General features: G+C 37.2%; 1 protein-coding gene across 6 annotated transcripts; it reads left to right on the forward strand.

The window, feature by feature from the left end:
* Positions 1-1797: 1797 nt before the first annotated feature.
* On the forward strand, positions 1798-25823 carry LOC122037958 (ribonuclease E/G-like protein, chloroplastic). 6 transcript variants are annotated; one of them, XM_042597456.1, is made up of 14 exons: positions 1798-2111; positions 2861-2994; positions 17474-17658; positions 18491-18755; positions 18839-19884; positions 20933-21250; positions 21355-21396; positions 21657-21781; positions 22458-22605; positions 22841-22913; positions 23409-23521; positions 23971-24090; positions 25059-25214; positions 25515-25823. In XM_042597456.1, exons 1-14 carry the CDS (start codon positions 2011-2013, stop codon positions 25692-25694), a joined length of 3006 nt encoding a protein of 1001 aa, XP_042453390.1. In that variant the 5' UTR covers positions 1798-2010; the 3' UTR covers positions 25695-25823. The 6 variants fall into 6 exon arrangements, with proteins under 6 accessions (XP_042453390.1, XP_042453393.1, XP_042453392.1 ...); XM_042597459.1 differs by having other exon boundaries at positions 2894-2994; positions 16406-17658; XM_042597458.1 differs by having other exon boundaries at positions 2894-2994.
* The last annotated feature ends 207 nt before the right edge of the window (positions 25824-26030 follow it).

Raw genomic sequence — 26030 nt, forward strand, 5'->3', positions numbered from 1 at the left:
AAGTGTGGCCGACTGCGCGTCTGACCGATGATGATGACCAGAGAAGGGCATCGCCGGAAGGTAACCACTGAAGTGTTGACCAACTCGGGAGGTAGCAACCACCAGAGAAACAAAGGAGGTGGCCCGTGCGATGGTGGTGTTCACCTGTGAGGCTAGTGAAGGCAACGAAAGAGGAGGTGAAGCAGCAGTGCCCACGTGGAGAAGGAGGCAGCTACTGCCTGCCTCGCTGGCAGTGTGATCGACGATCGATGGCCTTTCCGTAAACGGTGGCTGGCCGCGACGAAGTTATCAACACGGAGAGGGAGAGAGGACTGCCGGTGAGGGACTGCTTGCTGGGGTTGCCGTCGAGAGGAGGTGGAGGAGTTGGTGTGGTCGGTGGGAGAAGAACGAAGTGGAGGGCGCGGCTTCCTCGTGTGAGTCTGGGCAACAGCCGTAGCGTGAAAAGGAGAAGAGGCGGCTACCGGTGCCGGCTGGTGGGCTCAGGCAGCTAGGAGGGCGGCGCTAAGTCCGTCCAGTGGTGACGTCATGAGGAAGAAGAAAGTTCTCCCCTCCCCCTGCTCTTGGCGGATGCGGCGAGAGGAGGAGAAGGAGAGGAGCGGCGAGGGCGGCCCAGCGGTGGTTGTTTCGCGAGGAGGAGGAGAGGAGCGCCAACGACGGGGGAGAAGGAGAGGATTTGACGGCGGAAGCAAAAAACGAAGCTCTCCTGGTGAACAATATTTCTTCTCCCCTTAAAGCCTTAAACAGTGAAAGGATAAAATTATCCCTCCTTTTTCTCTCTAACTCCCTCTCTGCCCTTAACCTATATCCACATCACCCTTAGTTACAAACCAATATTTTTTCAATTTTTTTATCACTTTTTTATTTTAATTTTTTATTTTACGTTTTTTAAATTTTTTTATGTTTTTAAATTTTTTTATTTTTTAAAATTTTTATGTTTTAAAGTTTTTATGTATTTTTTCCTATTTTTATATATTTTTACGGGTTTTTTTTATGTTTTTCCCATTTTTTATTATTTTAAAATTTTTTTTAATGTTTTTTTTTAAATTTCGTTATGATTTTTTACATTTTTTTATTTTTAAAAATTTTTATTTTATTTTTTTTTATTTATTTTTTTCTCTACATTTTCTTTTTTATCATATTTTCTTCTTATTCAAGGATATTTTGAGTAAAAAAATTTTATTAACCCGAAATAAAAAAAAATCTCAATTTTTAGATATTTTCTGATTCCGGATTACATGTCTCTTTTGTTGACATGTCGAACATGGAATAATACTTGAGAATCATCGATTATCTAAATCAAATCAAATTTTCGTTGATAATCATAAATGAATGATTAAGATTATCAAAAATAACCCCTAATTAAATACATCCTTAGATTCAGTGAGCATCCCATAGGAGTATTTGTTTTTTTATAAGAAAAAGAGACGTATTATGCCTTTATAGTTACAAAATTAATACCTAGTTCTAAATGGTAGTACGTTTCAGTAGAATGGTGTTTAAATATAGGCAAGAAAAATTATTAATTTGTTTTTGAGCTATAAATTTAGGCACTAAAAAACTAGAAAATTAGGTCATCTAAACAAATTTATATCTCAGGCAAACACAGTTTGTATTATATTATTATAATTTTACGTATAGTCATAAAAAAAATAGGCAATATGGATAAAAATTACTAGTAAATATTATCGAACGGCCAGGATTTCTTAGAATGTAAAATATTTATGTTTTATTTTGGGTGTGTTTTTAATGTGAGAGATATTATTTATACGATTCCTTTTTATTTGTCAAAAACATGTCCCGTTAAATTTCTTATCCCCATCTCCTCCGCCTCCAGGCCTTCCCGAAGCCTCGAGCCAAGGCCTCTCCATTTCTCGCTTCTTCTAATCTCTCCCCCCAAAACTCCAGCTCCAGGAATGTTTCTCACTCTGCACCACTCGGATTACGGAGCTTCTGCTGTTGGCTTCTCTCGCTTCTCTTTCTCATCGTAACGGGTTTCCGAGGCGAGTCTCCATGGAGCTCTGCATAGCATGCCACCTATTACCTTCCGGAAGCCGCCGCGCAGTGGACTTCTTCTACCATTCGGGCTCTCCAAGAAATTTCCGGCCACCGCTGTTAGTTCTTTCATCCTTCGCTGTATTAAAAATACGTTTTTCTTGTGTGGTATTTTTGGGAGAGTTGCATTTGGATTGGGTCAGAATTGGACTTTTGTGATGTCTTATTACGCGTCTAACAGGTTATACTCGGACAACACATTCGTGCTCAATGTGCTTTCTTTCACATCTCGTGAATAATTTAGCAAACCACGTTTTTGTTGTTTAAAACAAAAGCTGCAACCTGCAAGGATGAGCATAACTCATGGTTCCCGTGAACTTCGATGCAAACCAAGTTTTAATAAGGACTTCTTGAATCTAAGTTAGCAATGGGATAAATGCGAAGATACATTCAACATTTTGATAATTGGAAAGTGTAGACTTCGATGTATTAATGAAAATATGGTTTGAGTCGTATTGCTAGTTTTTTCTATCCAAAGTTATTTGGTACTATGCTGCTGTGATTGCTAGATTGTTGCAGCCCGCGCTTAAATTAGTCCAGTATAAACGATCAGAATTTCCAGTTAACAATGTTAGGCAACCTGGTTGATGTGCACCAAGTTAGGGGGTTGAGATGAGGAGTGGATTACATGCCCCAATTGCACTTTTAATGTGAAATTTTATTACTAAGATAGTGATGTGCAAATCCAATGGTCTTTTCTTTCCACATAACGTTGTTATTTATCTATGATGAATTCTAGACATGTGAGGTTTTAGGTTAAAGTGGTCTATTTATGGATAGGTTCAGTATCTAACACAAATACTTATAGTGGCTGTGCATTTGAGACTTCCTATCTTCTCAGAATTACTTGGCGATGGATACAACAACAGAATGATCTGAAGGTCAATTTTCGTGCTTCCAATCTCTCTGCATCAACATTGATGCCCACAATAGATGATATAGGTAATAGTTTGCTGCGGAATTAAGTTATGACAAGCTTCATATTAAGATGTTTGTTTGGAACTGATTTGTATTTTTTTCTAGCTCCCTTCAAGTTCTCAGTTTTCTTAAGCTGACTGTATTTTTCTTTTTTTGTCTTTTTTGGGTCTATGATTGCCTAGGAAATTAGTTGAACAATAGTGATTTTATTATATTTCATAGTTCTGCTAAAATTTTTTATCATTGATGCTACTTTAGTTATTCCTGTTTTAAAGGTTCACTGGTGCTGCATTAATGTTGAACACATTACTTGTTGCTATTTTATATAAGGTAGTAGAACGATGCAGTGCTAGTTGCTGGATCAGAATGTTGATGTCCTTCTATTATGTTATTTGTAAAGTTTGATTTAGAAAACCATTTATCACAGTGTATTTCTTCAATACACTTGACAACAAACTGACACTATGAAAGGCTCATTTTCTCCCATGCGAGAATACTCATGCTTATCAATAGTGTCCTTATTCTTTTGCTAGCCATTTATCCATTTTCATGGCGCTAAGGTGGATGATATAAAGAATTGATTGTTGAAAAAGGAGCTTTTCTTTCCTTTGGCGCTTTTCCAAGAATTGCACAGGGATTGTAAATAATGCACCGAAATAAAATGAAGGAGAAAAATTGAAATCTACTTTTTATTACATAATAATTCAGATCTCAATACATCGTTAAATAGAAGAAAGCGTACAAGTCCAAATCTTACAAAATAAGGAAATATTCTAATCCTATAATTACCTTCCTAAATTTATTTCAATCAAATAAAATCATGACATGAAAGGGAGCCTTGGCGCAACGGTAAAGTTGTTGCTTTGTGACCAAAAGGTCACAGGTTCGAATCCTGGAAACAGCCTCTTGCAAAAAGCAGGGTAAGGCTACGTACAATGGATCCTTCCCCGGGACCCCGCATAGCGGGAGCTTCGTGCACCGGGCTGCCCAAATAAAATCATGACATATTTAATCTAATCAAATTATGTCTAATTTATCGATACTCCCCCCCAAGTTGGTGCAAAGGTGTTCATCATGCACAACTTGCTAACTTGTGTTTCAAAGAGTTGGTCAAAACATCCGCAACTTATAGCGTGGTTGGAACAAATGGAGTGTAAATTGTTTCGTCTTCCAACTTCTCTTTTATAAAGTGTTTATCAATTTCAATGTGTTCCGTTCTATCATGTCGAACAATACTGATGACTGCTTTATTATCACAGTATAGCTTCATAGGAAGGTTTATTGGTCTCTTTAGTTCATCCAAAACTCTCTTTAGCCAAAGAATCTCACATACTCCTTAAGCCATTGCTCTAAACTTAGCCTCTGCACTGTTTCTGGCTACAACACTTTGCTTCTTACTTCTCCAAGTTACCACGTTGCCCCACACAAATGTGCAAGTTGACCTTCGATTAGTAACAGAGCCTACCCAGTCTGTATCTGTACATACTTCAATGTCTCTTGTCTCATCATTTTCGAAGAAAAGTCTCTTTCCCGATGTTCCTTTTAAATACCTTAGAATTTAGTACACTGCATCTAAATGTTCTTCGTGGAGAATGCATGAATTGAACGACCATGCTCATTGTGAAAGCAATGTCTGGGTGAGAATGAGACAAGTAAATTAGTCTCCCAACAAGTCTTTGATATCTTATTGAGTTTACTGGAGTGCCATTTTTTTTATATCTCCTAGCTTTGTGTTCACTTCAATTGGAGTATTTGCTGTCCTACACCTACTCATCCCAATTTCCTTTAAGAGATCGAGAATATACTTTCTCAGAGACATCATAATATCTTTCCTTGATCTTGCTATCTCCATTCCAAGAAAGTTCCTTAGCTGACCCAAGTCTTTAATCTCAAATTCCTTGTCTAGGCTTGCTTTCAATATGCTCATCTCTTCTATATCATCTCCAGTCAAGATTATGTCATCAACATACACGATCAACACAGAGATCTTGTCTTTCTTAGATGTCTTTGTAAATAAAGTATGATCAAATTGTCCTTGGGTGTAGCCTTGACTTTTTACAAAATTTGTGAACCTCTTGAACCATGCTCCTCCATGTAGACCGCTGCTTCTAAATTACTATTTAGAAACACATTCTTTACAATCTAATTGATTTAGTGGCTAATCAAGATTTGCAGCAGCTGATAATAAGACTCGAACCGTGTTCAATTTAGCCACCGGAGAGAATGTTTCAGAACAATCTACTTCGTAGGTTTGCGTAAAGCCTTTAGCAACCAAACGAGCCTTATATCGTTCTAGAGAACCGTCTGAGTTGTACTTTGTGGTGAATTGCCACTTACATCCAACAATCGATTTACCGTGAGGTAGATCAAACTTCTCCCAAGTAGAATTCTTCTGTAGGGCTCTCATTTCCTCAAAAATTACTTCTTTCCACTCAGGTGTCTTTAGAACTTCCCGAATATTATTTGGAATACTAACACTGTGATGTTGTGAAACAAAAGCACAATAGAAAGGAGACAAATTTTTATAAGATAGAAAATTCTAAAGTGGGTGTTGTGTGCATGACCGAACTCCTTTCCTTAGGGCAATAGGAAGATCAACTTGACTTGAGGAATTTAACTCTGAAATTCCTTGGGTTCTATTGCCAGGGATCTTTGAGTAATCATTGCTAGTCATGATTTTGCCTCAGATCATATTCTTAGCTTTGTAGATGGACAATGTCTTCTTTTCTTTTAGCCCGACCTTTCCTTCTGTAAACAAGACCTTTGAACCGATTGTTACTCTTTTCTATCATGCCATTGTTTTGAAAAGGCACATGTTTAGGTTCTTCCTCGAAATAATAGGTTAAGTTCGACTCATTTAAACATTCATCTTTCCTATTATGCTCCCCTGAAGATGAGAATCGTAGTAAGATTGTCCTTTCAAAAATGTGACATCCACGGATACCAATTTTTTTTTTTTGAAATTGGATCAAAACATTTGTGTCGTCTTTGATTTGTAGGGTACCTAACAAAGATGCATTTATAAGATGTTGGATCAAGTTTAGAACGTCTTGGGTCATGATTGTGAACAAAGACAATGCTACCAAAATTTTTTAGGGAAATATATATGAAGAGCCGAGAGTTAGGGAAACAATTTTGAAAGGTTTTTATCGGAGTTTGAAAATTCAGTATCGTTATTGGTAATTTATTTATTAAATAAGTAGCTGTTAGAATCGCATCACCCTAAAGATACTTTGGAACTTTAGTATGAAAACTTAGAGCCCTTGTAACTTCGAGGATATGCTTATTTTTTCTTTCGGCCACTCCATTTTATCGAGTATGAATACAAGAACTTTGCTGAACAATTATCACTACGAAATATTTTAATCTATGTTTGAAATTGTGTTTGAGCCATCTTATAAAAATTTGTGAGCACATTTCCAACATCGGATTTATTTTTCAAAAGAAATGCCCAAGTCTTTCTAGTATGATCATTTATAAATGTGATAAACCACCGTTTTTCAGACAATGTTAGTATTCTAGAGGGACCCTAAACATCACTATGTATAAAAGACAATGGTGTTTGGCTAATTCACAAGATTCACATCTAAACAAGGACTTTTTTTTAAAAAAAATAACTTAGGTAACAATTATCTTAAATATTGAAAATTTGAATGTCCTAAACGATAATGTCATTGTTGGTGCGGGTAGCACTAACGGTCTAACCTTGGTTTTGATGAATGACAAATAGGTTAAGTTAGTTTTGTTGTTGTCTGACACTTTGATCGAGTGTGCAGGAGAAGTCCAGACAGGTCGACGGGCTGACCGGATGTCTGGCACGAACGGTCTAACCTAGGTCATTGTTGGTGCGGGTAGCACTAACGGTCTAACCTAGATTTTGATGAATGACAAATAGGTTAAGTTAGTTTTGTTGTTGTCTGACACTTTGATCGAGTGTGCAGGAGAAGTCCAGACAGGTCGACGGGCTGACCGGATGTATGGCACGAAGTCCAGCTAGGTCGACGGGCTGACCGGATAGCTGGCGAGAAGTCCAAGCGGGTCGACGGGCTGACCGGACGCTTGGCAAGAAGTCCAGCTAGGTCGATGGGCTGACTAGATAGCTGGCGAGAAGTCCAGACGGGTCGAAGGGCTGACCGGACGTCTGGCAGGTAAGTGAGGTAAGTCACTGGAGGGGAGTGACTGCGAGGACGCGTTCCCGGGAAGGGAACATTAGGCGTCGATCCGGCTTAGATCCATTTCGGATATCTAAGTCGAGATCGTGACTAGATTCCGGTCTCGGAAAGACGGAATCTAAGTCATACTATTTGTGCTAATTCATACTATTATAAAATGTGCTAACAATCTATTTTGCAGGATATATATTGCCTCGGACTAACTTTGTTTTGCAGGAAAAAGGAGTTTTCTGGAACAAGGTGGTCCGGGTGCCCGGCGGGGATCCGGGCGCCCGGAAGGGATCCGGTCGTCCGGAAAGCAAATTATATCCAGCCAAGTCGTCGCCACGTGGAGCATCTCGGTTTGAGCAGCTACGTCACATTTCAGGCGCCCGGAGCAACATATAAAAGAAGCCCCAGGAAGGAGCTTCAGAAATAGATCTGAGAACTCCTCTACTGCTGGTCCTGCTGCTCTACGTTCTTACGACGCCAACAAGCTCCGACAAAGTGCTCCTTCGGGTTTTAGTTAATTTCCTTGTCGGTATTTTTTCACTAGCATTTCCTGTACTTATTTTGTAACTATATTCGAATTGATAGTGATTGCCCAACGAAAGTGGTCAAGGACCACGGGCCTTCGAGTAGGAGTCGTCACAGGCTCCGAACGAAGTAAAAACAACTGTGTTCATTTACTTTTCCGCTGCGTATTTTAACTCAACTTTTCGAATCGATATTCACCCCCCCCCTCTATCGAACGATCACGGTCCTACAAGTGGTATCAGAGCAGGTACCACTCTGATTTGGTGCAACCACCAATCAGACTGGGGGTGAAACCTTTCCTTTGTTTTTTTTTCCTCTTAAAAATATTTTCTAATTCTAAACTGGTATATCATTTTTTTTGCAATTAAATCTAAATTGGTGCAACACCAATCTAGATTTGTCTACTATTTTTTCGTCCCGCACTACTAATCCAAGACCAAGTCTTGGGATTTTTTTTTGTCTCTTTTCTTTCGTCTGTGCGCAGGACTAAAATGTCTCAGACAGAAGGATTCAGCACAGTACGCCCTCCACTCTTCAACGGGGACGATTTTCCGTACTGGAAAAAGCGGATGGAGGTTTACCTCAAGATAGACTTCGACCAGTGGATGAGCATTACGAGACCCTACAAAATTCCAGTAGACAACTCCGGGAATTTACTGGATCCTGAAGACTGGACAGTAGACTTAAAGAAAAAGGCATCAACAGAAAATAAAGCGATCAACACTCTACATTGCGGATTAACAAGAGAAGAACTAAACAGAGTCGGTCCACACAAAAACGCTAAAGAACTGTGGGACAAATTGATCGAGCTGCACGAGGGAACGAGCGACGCCAAGGTAACAAAACGAGACCTGCTTTTAAATAAAATTTTTAATATAAAAATACAGGAAGGAGAAACGGCGAATCAGCTCCACGCGAGGATCAAGGACATCCTCAACGGGCTTCATGCGATAGGCCACCAGATGGAAAATAGAGACTTAATAAGGTACGCATTAAACGCCTTTCCACGTAATAGTTTGTGGGCATCAATAGTGGATACCTACAAAATTTCAAAAAATCTTTCTAAGTTAAAATTAGATGAGCTTTTCTGTGAATTAGAATTACATGAACAAACTAATGCTGGAGTCGAGAAAGGTATAGCTTTATTTGCAGGTTCCACCAAAGAAAAGAAAAGCAAGCCTGAATTTGAAGAAGATTCCGACCAAGACTCCGAAGACGAAGAACACCTGGTGAACTTGGTAAGAAAAATGTTCACCAGGAGAAAGAGGAGCTTCAGTATAAAGGACCTTCAAAAGATCAGCTATCCGACAGAACAAAGGAACGTCACTTGCTTCGGCTGCAATAAAAAGGGACACTACAAGAACGAATGCCCAAAACTGAAGTTCGACAAACCGAAGCCAACCAAAAAGAAGGCACTCAAAGCAACGTGGGACGACTCCTCGGACGAATCGGAGGAAGAAGAGAGCCATCTCGCACTGATGGCCCACGAAGCTGAAACAGAAGACGAGTCGGAAGATGAAGACGGGTCTGAACCCGAAACAAGCCACGAGTCCGTACTCATTTCCGAAGGCCTGAGTGAGGTATACTTTAATTTAAACAAAATTTTTTTTAGAATTATTTCCTGTTTAAACAATAAATTAATTAAAACAGAAAATGAAAACAAATCACTTCTTGAGGAAAATCAAAACCTCAAGGAACAAATCAAAAATTCAAATCCAACTCAAGATCTAACACTTGAGGAGGAGAATTTATCATTAAAAAATGAGATTAATAATTTAAAAGAAATGTTAGAAAAATTCAGAACAAGATCAAAAAATTTAGACTTAATCCTGAATAATCAAAAAGCATGTTATAATAAAACCGGACTAGGATATAAGTCGAATTCAAATAAAACCTTCAAATCATTAATAACCCAATACAAATCAACCAATCTAGCTTGGGTTCCGAAAGCGTGTCTGACCACGCAAGTAGGACTTAATCAATATTATATACCTAAAGAAAAAATACATTATATAAAATCGAATAAACCAAACCAAAATCCAAAATACAAACCTAAATCAAATTCAAAATCTAAACACTTTAAAAATCAACAAAATTATCACCAAGTTAACCATAACTATAAAAAGAATCGACACAAACCTAAAACCAAAATTTAAAATCAATGGCCAATAATTCAGGGGGAGGCTCCAGAATAGCTGGCACCTCCAAAACTAACTTACCCGACAGGGTAACCCAAAACAAATTAACCCGGCAGGGTAATTAGGATTAGAGACCAAGTTTAACTTGAATCATGGTACTGATGAAGTTAGGGAAACTTAGTCTATGCATGTCTAGAAAGATATGGCTTCGACCTGGCCAAGTGGAACTGACCGAAGCTACCCTTAAACGAATCCTAACCAGTTAGACCAAGATTTAGTACTAAGCTCCGTGGATAGGACTATTCGGAAAACCTTGAAAGGTTGGTTACTTCTAATGACGTCCATGTGACTCACCAAGCTTAGAAGTTTATCCGAAGAATGCCTGTTTGTAGAGACCAAAACTAAATCTGAATCTAATACTAGTTAAACCAAACTCTGTAATCAAACCAATTTCATCTCACAAAATCATAGGATTCCCTGATTGATAATATAGATCGAGTGAGATGAATAAGGCTTAAACATTAATTTCAAAATTTTAATTTTAAACTTAAAAATTAATTTCAAAATTTTAATTTAAAACTTAAAAATTAATTTCAAAATTTTAATTTAAAACTTAAAAATTAATTTCAAGATTTTAATTTTAAACTTAAAAATTAATTTCAAGATTTTAATTTTAAACTTAAAAATTAATTTCAAGATTTAAAATTAATTTCAAAATTTTAATTTTAAACTTAAAAATTAATTTCAAAATTTTAATTTTAAACTTAAAATTTTTTTTCAAAAAAATATTTAATTCAAAATTTTAACTTCAAAATTTTAATTTTAAAAACTTAACTTCAAACCTAATCTCCACAAAAAAAAAAAAAAAAAAAAAGGGTCAAAAACCAGGGGCGGGCGCCCCTGGTATTCCCCTCCGGGGCGCCTGGAAGGGGATTCGGGCGCCCCGCCCTAAATCAACCCCGGGCGCCCGGAAGGAATCCGGGCGCCCGGAGTCCCCTATAAATAAGGGGCAGCAGGCGCCCCCAACCCTTGCCCCACAAACTTTTGCCAAAGGTTTACTCCAAACCTTAGTGCGAGAGTATTTTAAATCAAATTTTCTTGCGGTGAAGACGCTGTTGCGATTCAACCGAGGTCGTCAGATCTATATTTGTCGATGGCTCCTCGGTAAAAATTCTTCCCCTCTCTAAAACTTTATTTTTTGTCCTCTCATTTTTTCTTAGAATATTTTCTTATATATACAGTAGGAAACGAACAAATACTGGTGCTGGACCCTCTAATGCTAGCTCTGACCCTAGGTTTCCCACAGATGAACTAAGGATTAAGTTTGAGTCAACCATTTATAAAGCCATTAGGACTACCTGCATAGATAGATCATTCTTTCTAGAGTCATGTCCCTCCGTTTTAGAGGTTATAGAACACTATAACTTAAGGAACCTTGTCGAATGTACCAGTCCAATAAACATAAGTCTGTGTGCCGAATTTTGCAATAACCTAGTGAAAGTAGACGATCTCACCTATACCACTAGGGCAGCAGGCACTGATATCACATTTTCCCCTACGACTATCCGAGAGTTTTTAGAGTTGCGTCCATCTACTTGTGCTATCCTCCCAGGGATCTACCATTCGGAGATCCCTACTCACATATTACTCTCGATACGATTTATTCGTATTTTTTTGGGGGAGAGCGAGATCCCACTGTGACACAGTTTAGGTCGGTAGAACTTCGGGTCCAGGACTACGCTCTTTATAGGGTTTTAGTCCTTTGCATTTTACCACTGACTACTCGGGACATCGCTGTGATGCGCCAATTCCATTCATTCTTACTCTATGCCCTGAGTCATAGATTAGATATTGACATCAGCCTACATATCTTCTCCACCATTATCTACTCGGCTGGATTCGTGACTGACAGACGAGTCCACATGCCATTTTGTCACATTCTGACAGCCTATATGTCCTCGTTGCACATTGATGTCACTAGAGGAGACATTGCCCATATGACCGAGTTCGATGTTATAGCAGCTCGGAACTTCTCCCTAGCTGGTGTCCAGATAGATAGGGATGACGGGACTATGTCTTGGCGGAGGGGGGCACAGCACCAGCTCGATCCAGACGCACAGGTGGACGAGTTCATGTTCGCACTATTTCCAGAGGAAGCCGCACAGGCTCCACCACCGCCCCCAGCTCGAGCACCACGTCACGCTCCCCGCACTCTAGCCGACCGTATGACCGACTAGAGAGAGCTATGGCGAGTCTCCAGCAGGAGAACTCAGATTTTCATCGGGACATTCGGCGAGAGGTTGCCGAGTTACGAGCTGCCGGGGATACCCGACACACTGAGCTGATGGCGCTTCTCCGATCCTTGGGATCTGGACCACCCCCTTCATCATCTCAGTAGATTTAGTTATGACTCACTTCTGTAGCTACACTACCTGTAAAATATTTTGGATCTATCTAGTGATATTTCAGACTTACATTGATTGTGTTCTATCTTGATAGACTAAGGATTTTTCAAAAATACTTTCAAAAATGGTTTTATCAAATTATAAGTTAAACTTGTTTGTTTTCAAAAATTTCCATTTTTAGATTTTCAAAACAGTTTTGGCCTTAGACTAGTTTTGAATCCTTAGAAAGCATGTACCCATAGGACTAGTTTTTGAGCATCTCACCAACACCTTAGGTTTACCTTGCTTGTGTTTGACAAACATAGAAAGGGGTGAGATGCATAGGCCAACTGTTTGGACTTAAGATGCTTATTTCGGTGCATCAGCATAAGTCTGGACGTTAAATACAACTCAGATATTAATCAGATTAAGTTCATCAGTCAAGTCAAAGACTGACTGCTTATAATCAACTTAATCTGACTAACCAAGTGAAAGCTACTATCTTCTGATAGTTAGTTAGTACCTAATTGATTAGACAGCTGTTTAAATTTAAGTATCAAGTTTAGGGGGAGAAATTAATTAAAATTTTGTGTGTTTGAAAAATGCCTTTGTACAGCTATTTTAAAACTGACTTATTTTTAAAACACCAGTTTACAAAAAGCTAAACTAAGTGTTTGAAAAACTTGGAAGTTGAATCCCACCTAATTTTTAAACCTGATTTAAAAAGTTGACTATTGCAAATTTAAACTTACTCAGTTTTTTAACATATGCTTGAAAATTAAACCTTCCAAATTTAGCTTTTATCAAATTAGCCTTAAAAATTCATTTTGGCAAATTTAATCTTACTTGTTTAATTTTTACTTTGTTTTGAAAAATTGAAGTTAAAAAATTTACCTTTTTGAAAAGTAAATGTTACTTAAACTTGAAAAGAAAATTTGAAAATCCTGATTTAAAAATTTTTTACACGCTTGAAAAGTTAAACTTGATTAACTTTAATTTTATACTTTTCAAAATTCAACTTGTCTCCCTCAAGTTAACTTGATTTTTTTCCTTGGATTTAAAAATTGTACTTTTATCTTTGAATTTTGAACCAAACTCAGATATTTTTTTTCAAGATTACCTGTGATTATTTTTTTTAAAAGTAACTTTACACTATGATTGTTTACCCTTGCTTATTTTTTTTGATGAATGCCAAAGGGGGAGGGTTAGGTGGTTAAGTTAGATAAACCAACTTGAAAACACTAAAACTAACTTTAAAACCGATGCACCTATTTTTTTGCGCTCTTTCTTTTTTGCGCTCTTTCACTAACTTAACCAGGTTGTCATTCCATCAAAAAGGGGGAGATTGTTGGTGCGGGTAGCACTAACGGTCTAACCTAGGTTTTGATGAATGACAAATAGGTTAAGTTAGTTTTGTTGTTGTCTGACACTTTGATCGAGTGTGCAGGAGAAGTCCAGACAGGTCGACGGGCTGACCGGATGTTTGGCACGAAGTCCAGCTAGGTCGACGGGCTGACCGGATAGCTGGCGAGAAGTCCAAGCGGGTCGACGGGCTGACCGGACGCTTGGCAAGAAGTCCAGCTAGGTCGACGGGCTGACTAGATAGCTGGCGAGAAGTCCAGACGGGTCGAAGGGCTGACCGGACGTCTGGCAGGTAAGTGAGGTAAGTCACTGGAGGGGAGTGACTGCGAGGACGCGTTCCCGGGAAGGGAACATTAGGCGTCGATCCGGCTTAGATCCATTTCGGATATCTAAGTCGAGATCGTGACTAGATTCTGGTCTCGGAAAGACGGAATCTAAGTCATACTATTTGTGCTAATTCATACTATTATAAAATGTGCTAACAATCTATTTTGCAGGATATATATTGCCTCAGACTAACTTTGTTTTGCAGGAAAAGGGAGTTTTCTGGAACAAGGTGGTCCGGGCGCCCGGATCCCTTCCGGGCGCCCGGAAAGCAAATTATATCCAGCCAAGTCGTCGCCACGTGGAGCATCTCGGTTTGAGCAGCTACGTCACATTTCAGGCGCCCGGAAGGAATCCAGGCGCCCGGAGCAACATATAAAAAAAGCCCCAGGCAGGAGCTTCAGACATCAATCATCGATCTGAGAACTCCTCTACTGCTGGTCCTGCTGCTCTACGTTCTTACGACGCCAACAAGCTCCGACAAAGTGCTCCTTCGGGTTTTAGTTAATTTCCTTGTCGGTATTTTTTCACTAGCATTTCCTGTACTTATTTTGTAACTATATTCGAATTGATAGTGATTGCCCAACGAAAGTGGTCAAGGACCACGGGCCTTCGAGTAGGAGTCGTCACAGGCTCCGAACGAAGTAAAAACAACTGTGTTCATTTACTTTTCCGCTGCATATTTCAACTCAACTTTTCGAATCGATATTCACCCCCCCTCTATCGAACGATCACGGTCCTACAGTCATAACATAATTTCACTGTCATAAGAAGCAGAAATCGAGTTGAAATAGGTCTTGAGGTCTTGTTTGATGAAGATTGATCCAGCATTGAAGATGTAGAGGTCATTGTCTTGTCATGCCAATCATCTTCTCCGAGTCTAAATCCAGGAATTCACAATGAGAGGAAAAAAAACAACACAGTTAAGATCAAAGGTAAGTTTGCTGATGGATAATAGATTATATGATAAATGAGGCACATGCAAAACATCTCTAAGGACAAGGAAAGGAGAAACAACAACAGTTCCTTTCCTTGCTATAGTAGCAAAGGATCTATCAGCAATTTTAACCTTTTTATTCCTTGCGCACCGTGTATATGTAGAGACAAATTGTGAAATATCTATCATATGGTCGGTGGCACCTGAATCTAATATCTAGGAACCATTTGAGTTTGTGCTGCCAATAGAAGCTATAGGGGATATACCTATTTGAGCAAAAGAGCAAGAAGAGTTAGAATTTCCAACAGAGTCAGATTGAAGCATTTTATACCGGTGCTCTATTTGATCCTTTGTGAAAGGGAGAGATTCAGAGGTTGATGATTGATGTCCATAATCAATACTAGTTTGAAGGGCCAAATACCAGCATTAGTAGCTTTAGAGTTGCTGCCTGACTTCTTTTTATAATTTTCTTATTTGCCATGGATTTTCCAGCATGTCTCAATAGTGTGCCACGGCTTGTGACACCTTTCACACTAGATTTTTGGCTTATCGCCTTCAAAACTAGTCCCTTTGGTGACAAGGGCAGATCTCTCACTATCTACTATCTTTGGTTCTTCAATTCCTTTCAACATCACTTGGGGTCGAGCCTCCTCTCGACGAACCTCTGAGAAAATTTCTCTAATGGCAGGCAGAGGTTTTCTCCCAAATATCTGTCCTTGAACTTCATCAAGCTCCTTATTTAAACTTGCCAAAAAGACAAATGCCTTGCTTCTCTCTACCTTCTTTTTATATCGAATACCATCATTGGTGCTTTCCCATTCCTCTTCTTCAAATAAATCTAGTTCCTGCTATACAATCATCATTTCATTGCAATAGGCAATAACATTTCGGTTTCTTTGCTGCATTCTCCACATTCGAATATTTAATTCGAGCAGTTGAGAATGATTCTCCATATCATAGTAGGTTTCACGTACAACTTCCCATACATCACGGGTTGTTGGTAAGAACATGAAAGGTTTGCCAATGATTTGGGTCCATTGGGTTAATAATCCATAGTCACCAAAGAATTTTTCGAGCGCCATTGTTTGTATTTCGGATCATTTGAAGCTGGTGGCTTTATTTCTCCATTTAAATGTTTGAGTTTCCTTTACCATCAATCACCAAGCGGATGGATTCAGCCCATCCAAGGTAATTTTTTCAATTGAATCTATGTATGGTGATTTGGAGGGAATCAGACAAGGAGATATTTGAATTTGGTCGGTTTCCTCCTTCCAAGGATGGTGCGCTATCGCCGATGGTTGATCCAGACGATTTTGAGTCTGTGCCGACCATAGCGGCTTTGAAATTTATGACCTAGAACTGGGCTCTGATACCATGTAAATAATGCACCAAAAGAAAATGAAGGAGAAAGACTAAAATCTACTTTTTATTACATAATAATTCAGATCTCAATACATCGTTAAATAGAAGAAAGCGTATAAGTTCAAATCTCACAAAATAAGGAAATATTCTAATCCTAATAATTACCTTCCTAAATTTATTTCAATCAAATAAAATCATGACATATTTAATCTAATCAAATCATGCCTAATTTATCGACAGGGATCAACTATCTAAAGAAAAAAAATTGCATCCTGCCTACACAGCATGGTGATACGAGTATTGTGGATTTGGCGGTTCGAAATGCTGCATGTCAGGGAAGTGGTGCTGGCAATAAGATGGAAGTCCTTGGACTTTTACTGTTGTGTATAAGTATCTTAGCTTGTTTTTCCTGGATAAATTGGTTTGACTCAACCAATTCAAGATACTTCTTATGTTGGCATGGTATTGGGTCTGCTCACGGCCTCTTCCCTGCCAATCTGGTTTACTAATTTCCTTCCCAATTTTTTTCTTCAGCATTTACAACATATAGTGCTTGCTTCACAGGTTGAGGCATTCATCTGTAATCCAGTGAACCATGGCCAATGGTCAACTACACTATTTCTTGATCTTGGAATTGACTCCAAGCCTTCCTGGGGTATGGTTATGATGAGTTCCATTGATTTGGAGGTGTGGGTCCCTCTAAAGATACTTCTGTCCTAGCTGCTCTATTTGAACCAGCTGCTAGCAAGAGGAAATTCGGTTTTATCGGGACTATCTTGACCAAAGCCTTGGATACTGTGTGGGAACACGGCTGAAGATTCAGAACATAGTTTCTGGTCATGCTCCAATATGCAGTTGGTGTGGCTGCAAGCTCCTGGGATGCACTTATCCTAATTTGTTCACCTTTTATTTACTGTTGGGGTGACTTTGAATTGGTGGAACCAAGTAGAAGATTGAAATTTTGAGGCTTTCTGATATTGCTACTAACTGCTTTTTATTTTTTAGTTATTCTGAGTTTTCTCCAACCGAATATACGCTCTTGTAGCTTCCTCCATGAGAAAGACTAGTTGCTTTCTTTCTCCCTGTGATGCTAGATATGTTTTTCCCTTTTCTGTACCATTTCAATATTTTTGGAATGATAATTTTGACTCAGTCATTGTTGTTCCTGAAAAATTTATTGTTTTACTTATCATTTCCCATGATACTTATATCAACTGCTTCCTTGTATGCTATTTACCGAGGGTGCATTATGACTTACGAGCGCACTGATTTCAAACTCAAGGCATTTTTATCCTATGCATGTTTCAGGTTACTCAGCCATTGCATGCAGAGGGGTGCGGAAGGTAGTATGGAATATCGAAGCTGATGTAACCAATGGATATTTGTTATTTATAACGGGCGATCCAATTTGTTTAGGCTCTTGGGAACTAGAGAGAGCTATTCACTTGTCTCGTTGCAAGGAGCATGCTAACTTATTCATCTCTGAAGTAAAGGTAACATAGTGTTTTGATAAGTGGGTTTTAATCCCCAGTTTCATTATCTTATAATATCATTCCTGAAAAATAAAATTTTCATGTATTTTATTAGGTTAATTATGATAAAACTTAATCTACGTTTTATTATCTTGTATTATTGTTCATTTTATGATTAGTAAAATTTTCATGTACTTTTTTAGGTTGATTACCACTAAACTTGATCACACGTGTGATACCTAATGATTGGATATTCATTTAGAATCTGCTAGGATTTTTGACTGTAAGGCTTGACTTCCCTCCAATGTGTTGCTTGACATCATCATTGAGATTGATTGCACTTTTACAGCGGTTATTCTAGTTATCTAATCTGTTGGTTGTTGATTAATGTATATTGAAAGATTGGAAATTTGGGTGGTATTAGTATTCTGTAATCTGCATTATTGCTTATTTGCTCCAGTCTTATTTTAACTGAATTAATGTTACCTCACATACTAACTGGTATTTTTTTATTTACTTTTATACGGTGATTCAGTTGAATTGCAGTTTTTTTTTAATTCAAGTTTATCTGTCAACAGTTCGTTGTCAAAGGCAGTGTCTTAGAAATCTTGCTTTGAAATTGTTTCGAATTTTCAGGCATCTGCATTAAAGTGTGAAACAAGTACCATAAACTGAGTATAATGCATTCACATTCCTTCATTTTCTTGTTATTCATATTTGAGTACCCCAAGCTATTATCAACACATACTTGAATTTGGTAATTGGTAATTTGGTTGTATGTATAATTTTTTTCAACAGTTGAATACAATTTAGGAACAGGTTTCTGTAAATTCTTAAGCTACTGCTGTTTCAGGTACCTTGCGGGATTCATTTCAAATACAATTATTTCATGAAAGATGAGAGAAATCCTTTGAGGGACATTATTTGGAGATCTGGGCCTGAATTCTCTTTATCCATACCTTCTCTTGGTAGTGAAAATGAAGTCATTGTGGTGAGAGATTGTTGGATGAGGAATAGAATACAGGGACTGCCAGTTCCCTCGTGGGGATCGTGGATGCTGGATTTAGAATTCCCCAACAATCAGATCAAGAATGGAAATTACAAAGTTTCATCTGCAGGTAACTTTACTTGGTTCAATAATCCATTGTTTTTGTTACCTTTCATGGCACTGAACACTTAGATACTTCCAGTGGATTCACAGGAGAGTTGGGCATAATGAGAAGTATTAATGGTGCTCGCTTGCTAGGAGAGAAATTGTCCGTTTATGATATTTCTAAAGAACAGTATAAATTTGTAGATAGGGATGCAGAAATACATGTGGTAGGTTCAGAGGAAAAGGATTCTGAAAAAGCACAACCTGTTGAGGAACCATGGCTACTTCGATCTACTTTTTTTTCTTTTACTGAGTCTGGTGAACTTGATGATACTATCAGTCTAGAAGAACAGCATAAACTAAATTTAGTGAACTTGCACGGGGCAGATAAAAGACCTGAAGATGAGTTCAATATAGTCCACATTGAAGAACCAGAATCAACTGTTATACTTATAAATTCATCTGTCTGTACCATGCAAAGAATTGCTGTCTTGGAAAATGATAAGCTCGTTGAGATATTGTTGGAACCAGTCAAGAATAATGTGCAGTGTGATAGTATATATTTAGGTGTGCTTACAAAGCTTGTTCCTCATATGGGTGGGGCATTTGTAGATATTGGTATTTCTCGGTCATCCTTTATGGATATTAAGCGGAATAGAGAACCGTTTGCTTTTCCGCCATTTTGTCGTGGTATTGAGAAAGAGCCTTATAACAAATCTAGTAAGCTTGAACTCAAAGGTAATTTTGACATCCATGGGCATGGCCAGCCTTCATATGATGAGGATGATATGACTGATTCACTATCAGAGATGAACCATCATAATGAACATGAAGTAGAAGATGAACTGGATGCATCTGATGCTATTAAGATGAACTTTGGCAACAATATAAATGAGTTAAACATTGTCGAAGCTGATTTTGATGATGAATATGCTGATGATTTCCTTCCGCTAGAAGCAGAAAGCTCAAACAACTCTAGTCTTCCACTTCTTATACAAGAAAGCTTGAAGGACGTTGATGGTGTTGATAGAGGTAACAACAAATGGGATCATGTTCGTGAAGGGACAGAAGTAATTGTCCAAGTGGTTAAAGAGGGGCTAGGCACAAAAGGTCCTGCTCTTACTGCATATCCTAGCCTAAGAAGCAGATTCTGGGTATGCATCTCAAAACAATTATGTTGCGACTAGTACTACTTTGATTTAATCAATTTTAAGAAATTATACTTTTCTAACTTGGACGTAAGGCACTCTGCTTTCTTTGGTTCTTTGCATGCTACTAAGTCAGTATGAAAATCCATTCCCCTTTCATCTTTGGCATCTCATAATTTCTGTTGCGATATTAGTAATTAATTTAAAGTTAAAACTAAAGAATATGAGTCCTGAAATCACAAATCAAGTACATGTGTTTTATAGGAGAGATTCCAACCAACTTATCAATTTTCTGCTATGGTGATTGAAGATTGATATTTAGTCCATTATAGATTTATTCAAATTATTATAGGTTCCCTAATGTTAAGTTAGATTCCTTGTGTCTAGGTGAAATTACATTTACTAAGTTCAGCAGAGAGATGGGTTTCTGCCAAAAAGTGATAAACAAATAACAATTGTATCTAGAGTTTATGAGAAACATATATATGCACAAATAAAAGAAATTTGTTGGAGTTTGTTTGCACATGTTTAAAACAATATTTAGTTACATGGGCCAGGTGAATTGAATTAGTTCACAAAATTGTGTCAGGGAAAAAACTCAGGATATGAGAGAAGATAGTTCAACAACTTCAAAATTGCCATTCAATAAAAATAAGTTCCCTAATTTCCTTGGATATTTTATTAGTTATCACTAAGATGGAAGGACAAAAACTAGACATCTCCATATATTGATCAAGATTTCTCCTTTAAAATTGAATCAAACGATGCCAGGACCAGATCAAGATTAAAGTTTGTTGTACATATTATTATTTTTTTTGTTGGCTATTTTAAGTAGGTAAGATTTCTCTGTAGGGTTCATGTATTGTAATATAATTTAATTGCTTTGGATGTTGAATGACAACTGCAGAGACTTCTTTAGGTCATTATATCTCCTTTATGCTGAATCAGTTTTCTGCAATTTCTTTTTAAATTTCATGTTATTCCAGTTGTGCATCAGTGTGCAAACCTATAGAATATTAGTATCAATATAAGAAGGATTCTGTTCCTTTTTCAGATATTAAGCACTCGGTGTGATAGAATAGGAATTTCAAAGAAGATAACTGGCGAGGAACGCAGCCGCTTAAAAGTTGTTGCAAAAACATTGCAGCCTCAAGGTTTTGGCTTGACTGTACGAACTGTTGCTGCTGGTCACTCTTTGGATGAACTGAAAAAGGACCTTGATGGATTAATTTCAACATGGAAAGGCATAGCTGAACATGCAAAATCTGCTGCATTAGCTGCTGAAGAGGGTGTAGAAGGAGCAGTTCCTGTAATGTTACACAGGGCAATGGGTCAGACTTTGTCCGTTGTGCAAGATTATTTTAATGAAAAGGTCAATCTAATTCTGTAGTTACAGTCTCTTTTGCAATTCTGTTTTTCTACTGTTGTAGTTTGTCGACTATTTAACAGTCTTGTCTACTTGGGTTTTTACTTCAGGTCAAGCGCATGGTTGTTGATTCTCCTCGAACTTATCATGAGGTAACATGTTTCTGGAAGGAAAAAAAAACTTTTGGTTTGTGAGAGTATATATTTAGACACTAGTAAATCATCTTATTTTTTCATTTGATATACATAGAACTTTATTTACTGCCCTGTTTGTAGGGATAGACTTTTATGTGGTTTAATATTCTTGCAGTTTGCAAAATTTACTGAAATTCAGAAAGTAATAGTTATGTATATGATTACAACTTTATTTTATCTTAATTTGAATTATTCTTACCAATTCTTTTGATGTTCAGGTTACTAGCTATCTCCAGGAAATCGCACCAGAACTATGTAACCGAGTTGAGTTGTATGATAAAAGAATACCCATTTTTCAAGAATACAAAATTGAAGAGGAAATCAATAGCATTCTAAGTAAAAGGTAAGTACACAATCTTTAGTATTATATATTCAAAGTTGCTTTCACTTTGCATTAGTTTCTTTGGCTCACAGATTTTCGATGAAATTAATTGAAGTTCTATTTGGCTTCCTTTGTTATCAAATCATCATGACTATGACTGGCACACATTTTGTCCTTTAATCATCTTAGGATTAGGGCATGTTTATGAAATATTCTTGCTTTACTAACAATTTCCTTTGTAATAATCGTGCAACGTCATTTGGCATAATGTGTAGCCTTACTCTTCTAGGAATATTTGCTTACTATCACTTTAAACAATAAACTCAGAAGGTACGTATGGTTTACAATTGTGTTTCTGGTTTTGTTGTTGACATTGTAGCTTTTGTGCTTTGGAACCTAGTTAAGCAAGGGCTGGAGCTTTATGTCCCTTTTATCCTGTTGCTAAGTGCTTATAGGGAGTAAATTATTTTTTCTTCATTCGCTTTGCTGTGAAATCAAAATGCCATGACATGCCAAAAGACAAAGTACTACTGGCATCTTGTTATGTTTGTATCTCAAGTGGACTTAACTCATTTTTTAGTTGAAATGTGTCTGACTTGATCTCTTTGTCATAATCTCATGCCATCTCTCTGAGCATTTCAAATTGTTTCTACAATATTTTCTGTATTCTGATGCTCATGATCTCGTTTCGTTGTAGGGTTCCCCTGTCCAATGGGGGTTACTTGGTGATTGAACAGACTGAAGCATTGGTCTCAATAGATGTTAATGGGGGGCAGTGTATGCTAGGAGAAGGAACATCTCAAGAGAAAGCTGTTCTAGATGTCAATCTTGCAGCTGTGAAACAAGTATGTTAAATTATCCAATGGACAAGTCTTCATAATGAGAATTTGTCTTTATCCCTTTAATATCCCTCCAAGGACAAAAAACAATCCTTTTATTTTTCTTATTTTGCAAATTGTAAAGTTGACATAAATATTTTGCAAAGTTGAAGTATGACAACAGATTTTAGTGGCGACCTAATTCAGGGACTTAAACAAACCATTTATGATTTGCTAAAATTAATCATTTTCTCTGTCTTAGATTGCAAGGGAGCTACGTCTGAGAGACATTGGTGGCATAATTGTGGTTGATTTTATTGATATGGTTGATGATTGTAAGTAAAATAACTTCATAGTTTCATTTTCTCCAATCTCTTATTTGTTATGAATAAATTCTCTTATCCACATAATCCAATGGAAATAAATCTCTTGGGACCATTATTTTGTCTAATCTGTATTGTTTTAATGCCTGAGAGTTGCATGTAGTAACTATCAAAGTTCAGCAAGCCAGAATCTCATCTCATTAGGTCAATGCTTGAACAGATTGGTCATATTGCTTAAAGAACACATAGGAAACAGAAATTGTATCACACAAACTATAGAAATGTTATATGACAATTTTTTGTGGTAGGGGCAGTATATAATCATCATTCTCCCATGGAAAACAGATTAAAGTTATCCTTCACTGTCGAATACCTCAAAATTTAATACCTTTTAGGTTCTTTTTTTGCTACTCAATGGCTTTCGAGATTTAGCAATGATTATTCCTATTTACTGATTTTATTAAAGAACTAATTCCATTGCCATTTTTTCCCCTTTTGCTGCTCCAGCAAATAGAAGGCTTATTTATGAAGAAATGAAGAAGGCAGTTGAAAGGGATCGATCAACGGTCAGAGTTTCTGAGCTATCTAAGCTTGGGTTGATGGAGATCACCAGGAAGAGGGTATGAATTGAGAACCAGACCTTGAAGTGTTTTTTTAGCTCTGCACTTTTTCAGTACGATTACTCCTTAAAAACATTTTGATATAATCCTTCGTTTCAGTTTACAACAAGATGGAGCCATAGAATTATAGAATGCTGAATTAAAGGGAATCATTTTGTAGTATTGAACATCACAATTAATGGGTCCGTTTATGCAAGCTAATTCTTTAGGTGCTTACTGAGTCATTGTCTATTCTGTTAAGACTCCAGATAATCATAGTGACGAATTGGACATATCAGTCTTGGATAATTAGTTTTTTTTTTTACATCCTCAGTGTCCAATCTGGATTTGCTAGCAAAAGTTAATTACATATCTTTCGTGCAACTGTAGGCTAAGTGGCTGGAATGTTTGTACTGGTGGTTCCTTGACAATATTTCCAAGGATGACAAATTTACTGACTATTTTTGCAGGTCCGTCCAAGTGTCACATTCATGATCAGTGAACCATGCATTTGCTGCCATGCCACTGGAAGAGTGGAAGCTTTGGAGACATCATTTTCAAAGATTGAACGGGAAATATGTCGCCTGCTTGTAAGTGAAACCTTCATTTGCACTTTCTTTGATACCATTATGATATTTTCTATATATATATATATATATATATATATATAGATAATTTTTTAATCTGTTATTCTGATGTTTTAGTTTTTGGTAATGTTTCCTTAGAGCTCTAATGTAATTAAAATATTCTCCATGTTTATATTTTACTCATTTTACATCTATAATTTGAATATTGTAAAAGATTTCTTAGAGTTAGTTGGTAAATCATGCTGATTTCATCTTATTAGAGCTTAAAGAATTTTAGGATGGGGAGTGAACTAAAAGATTTTTTTTTAAAATTGAGACATTAATTTAATAATATTAAATTTGGGAGCTAAGATAGTTGAGTTTAGAAATTTTAATGATGTTTCGGATAATATAATATTATTATAATTATGTAAGAGATTTTTAAATTGAAGTATAATGTTAAATAAATCTCCTATTTATATTTTACATCATGATCATCACTTGTCCATAAGAAAACTATGCACATTAAACTAGATATTAAAGTAAAATGTAGTGATGCAGCAAGATAAATATAGCAATTTGATACAGCGGAAATGTTTTTGGTCATCCAAGTCAATGAGCAAATTCATAAGTGCAACCCTAAAACTAATACACTTAGACTCCCAAGTTCCTTATACTAGAAGAATAACAACCCAGGATAGAAGAAACTTTCTTTTGATATTGCCGCTTTCCATCCTGTCTTGCATCTCTCACTTTACTGTATTTATATACTGTCCAATTGTTTATGGAGGAATCTACCATCAGATTTGTTGTTGCGATGCTTACTATTGATTTCTCTCCTGGAAAAGTAAACTATTTCTAGCTATTTATTTTGAACCTTCATCTAACTTTTAGATGTCGTTCCCCTTCTAAGAACACAACAATGGAATAGCCTGCATTTCTCAATCTCCATGTAATATGTTGATCTTTGTTCTTTATCTCCTATGTTTCAGGCTGTCTCTCATAACAAGCCAGATTCTGAAAACGTGAAGTCCTGGCCTAGATTTGTGCTAAAAGTGGATCGTCACATGTGCAACTACCTCACAACAGGAAAGCAAACAAAACTAGCAGTCTTAAGTAGTTCTCTCAAAGTTTGGATTTTGTTGAAGGTATAGTTATTATTGTTTCTGTGCTTATATTTCTAATCTGAGATCAAAACACTATTTTTCATTTTAGATTGTACTACTAAACAACTACTGAGTGCTTTTGTGATAATCCTGTCATTTAGGACCCGGTTGACACAATATTATGCAAGGAAATAAAACTTAGACATCATAAAAGATCAATGCATATGACATAAAATTATCTAGTTTGTCTTAAAAAAAAGTTAATTATATGATAAAGTTAGCTAAACTTTTCTTCTGCAAGACAAATATGTTTCTTGATTTTGTAGTATTTATTTGTTTTAGGTAGCCAGAGGATTCACCCGAGGATCATTTGAGGTGAAGCCATTTACTGATGCCATGGCAAATGAAGAGCAGCAAGTTGTTGCTCTTTCCAGATTGCGGCCTACAGAAGCTAGGGCGTATACTTCGACCACCAAGCTTACTTTGTTTCCTGTCAAGAAAGGGAAGAGTCGAGGTAAATGAAAGGGCATGTAATAAGGTTCATCTCCATCTTGTTTTTAACTATTTTTAAGTTTTGATTTATCAATCTTGTCTAGTTTTCGCGCATATGCTACCTCATTGTTCACATAATATCACAAAGAATTCTTTTGATGAGAGCTCTACAATAATTCCGCAAATGCGAATTCACTTAAAAATAGTAAGAAGAGTAAGTTTGCTCGCCAGCTTTCTATTTTTATACTTTCCCCCTCTCCCTCTTCCTCTTCTTGAAAGGAATCCTTGTGGCCGATTTTGTTTGAAAACCTTGGAGGGCATCTGCTTACATGAATAATACAACCTTTTTATAAACAGTCTATTTAT

This window comes from Zingiber officinale, chromosome 1A, assembly GCF_018446385.1.
Source record: "Zingiber officinale cultivar Zhangliang chromosome 1A, Zo_v1.1, whole genome shotgun sequence".
Classification (NCBI taxonomy): domain Eukaryota; kingdom Viridiplantae; phylum Streptophyta; class Magnoliopsida; order Zingiberales; family Zingiberaceae; genus Zingiber; species Zingiber officinale.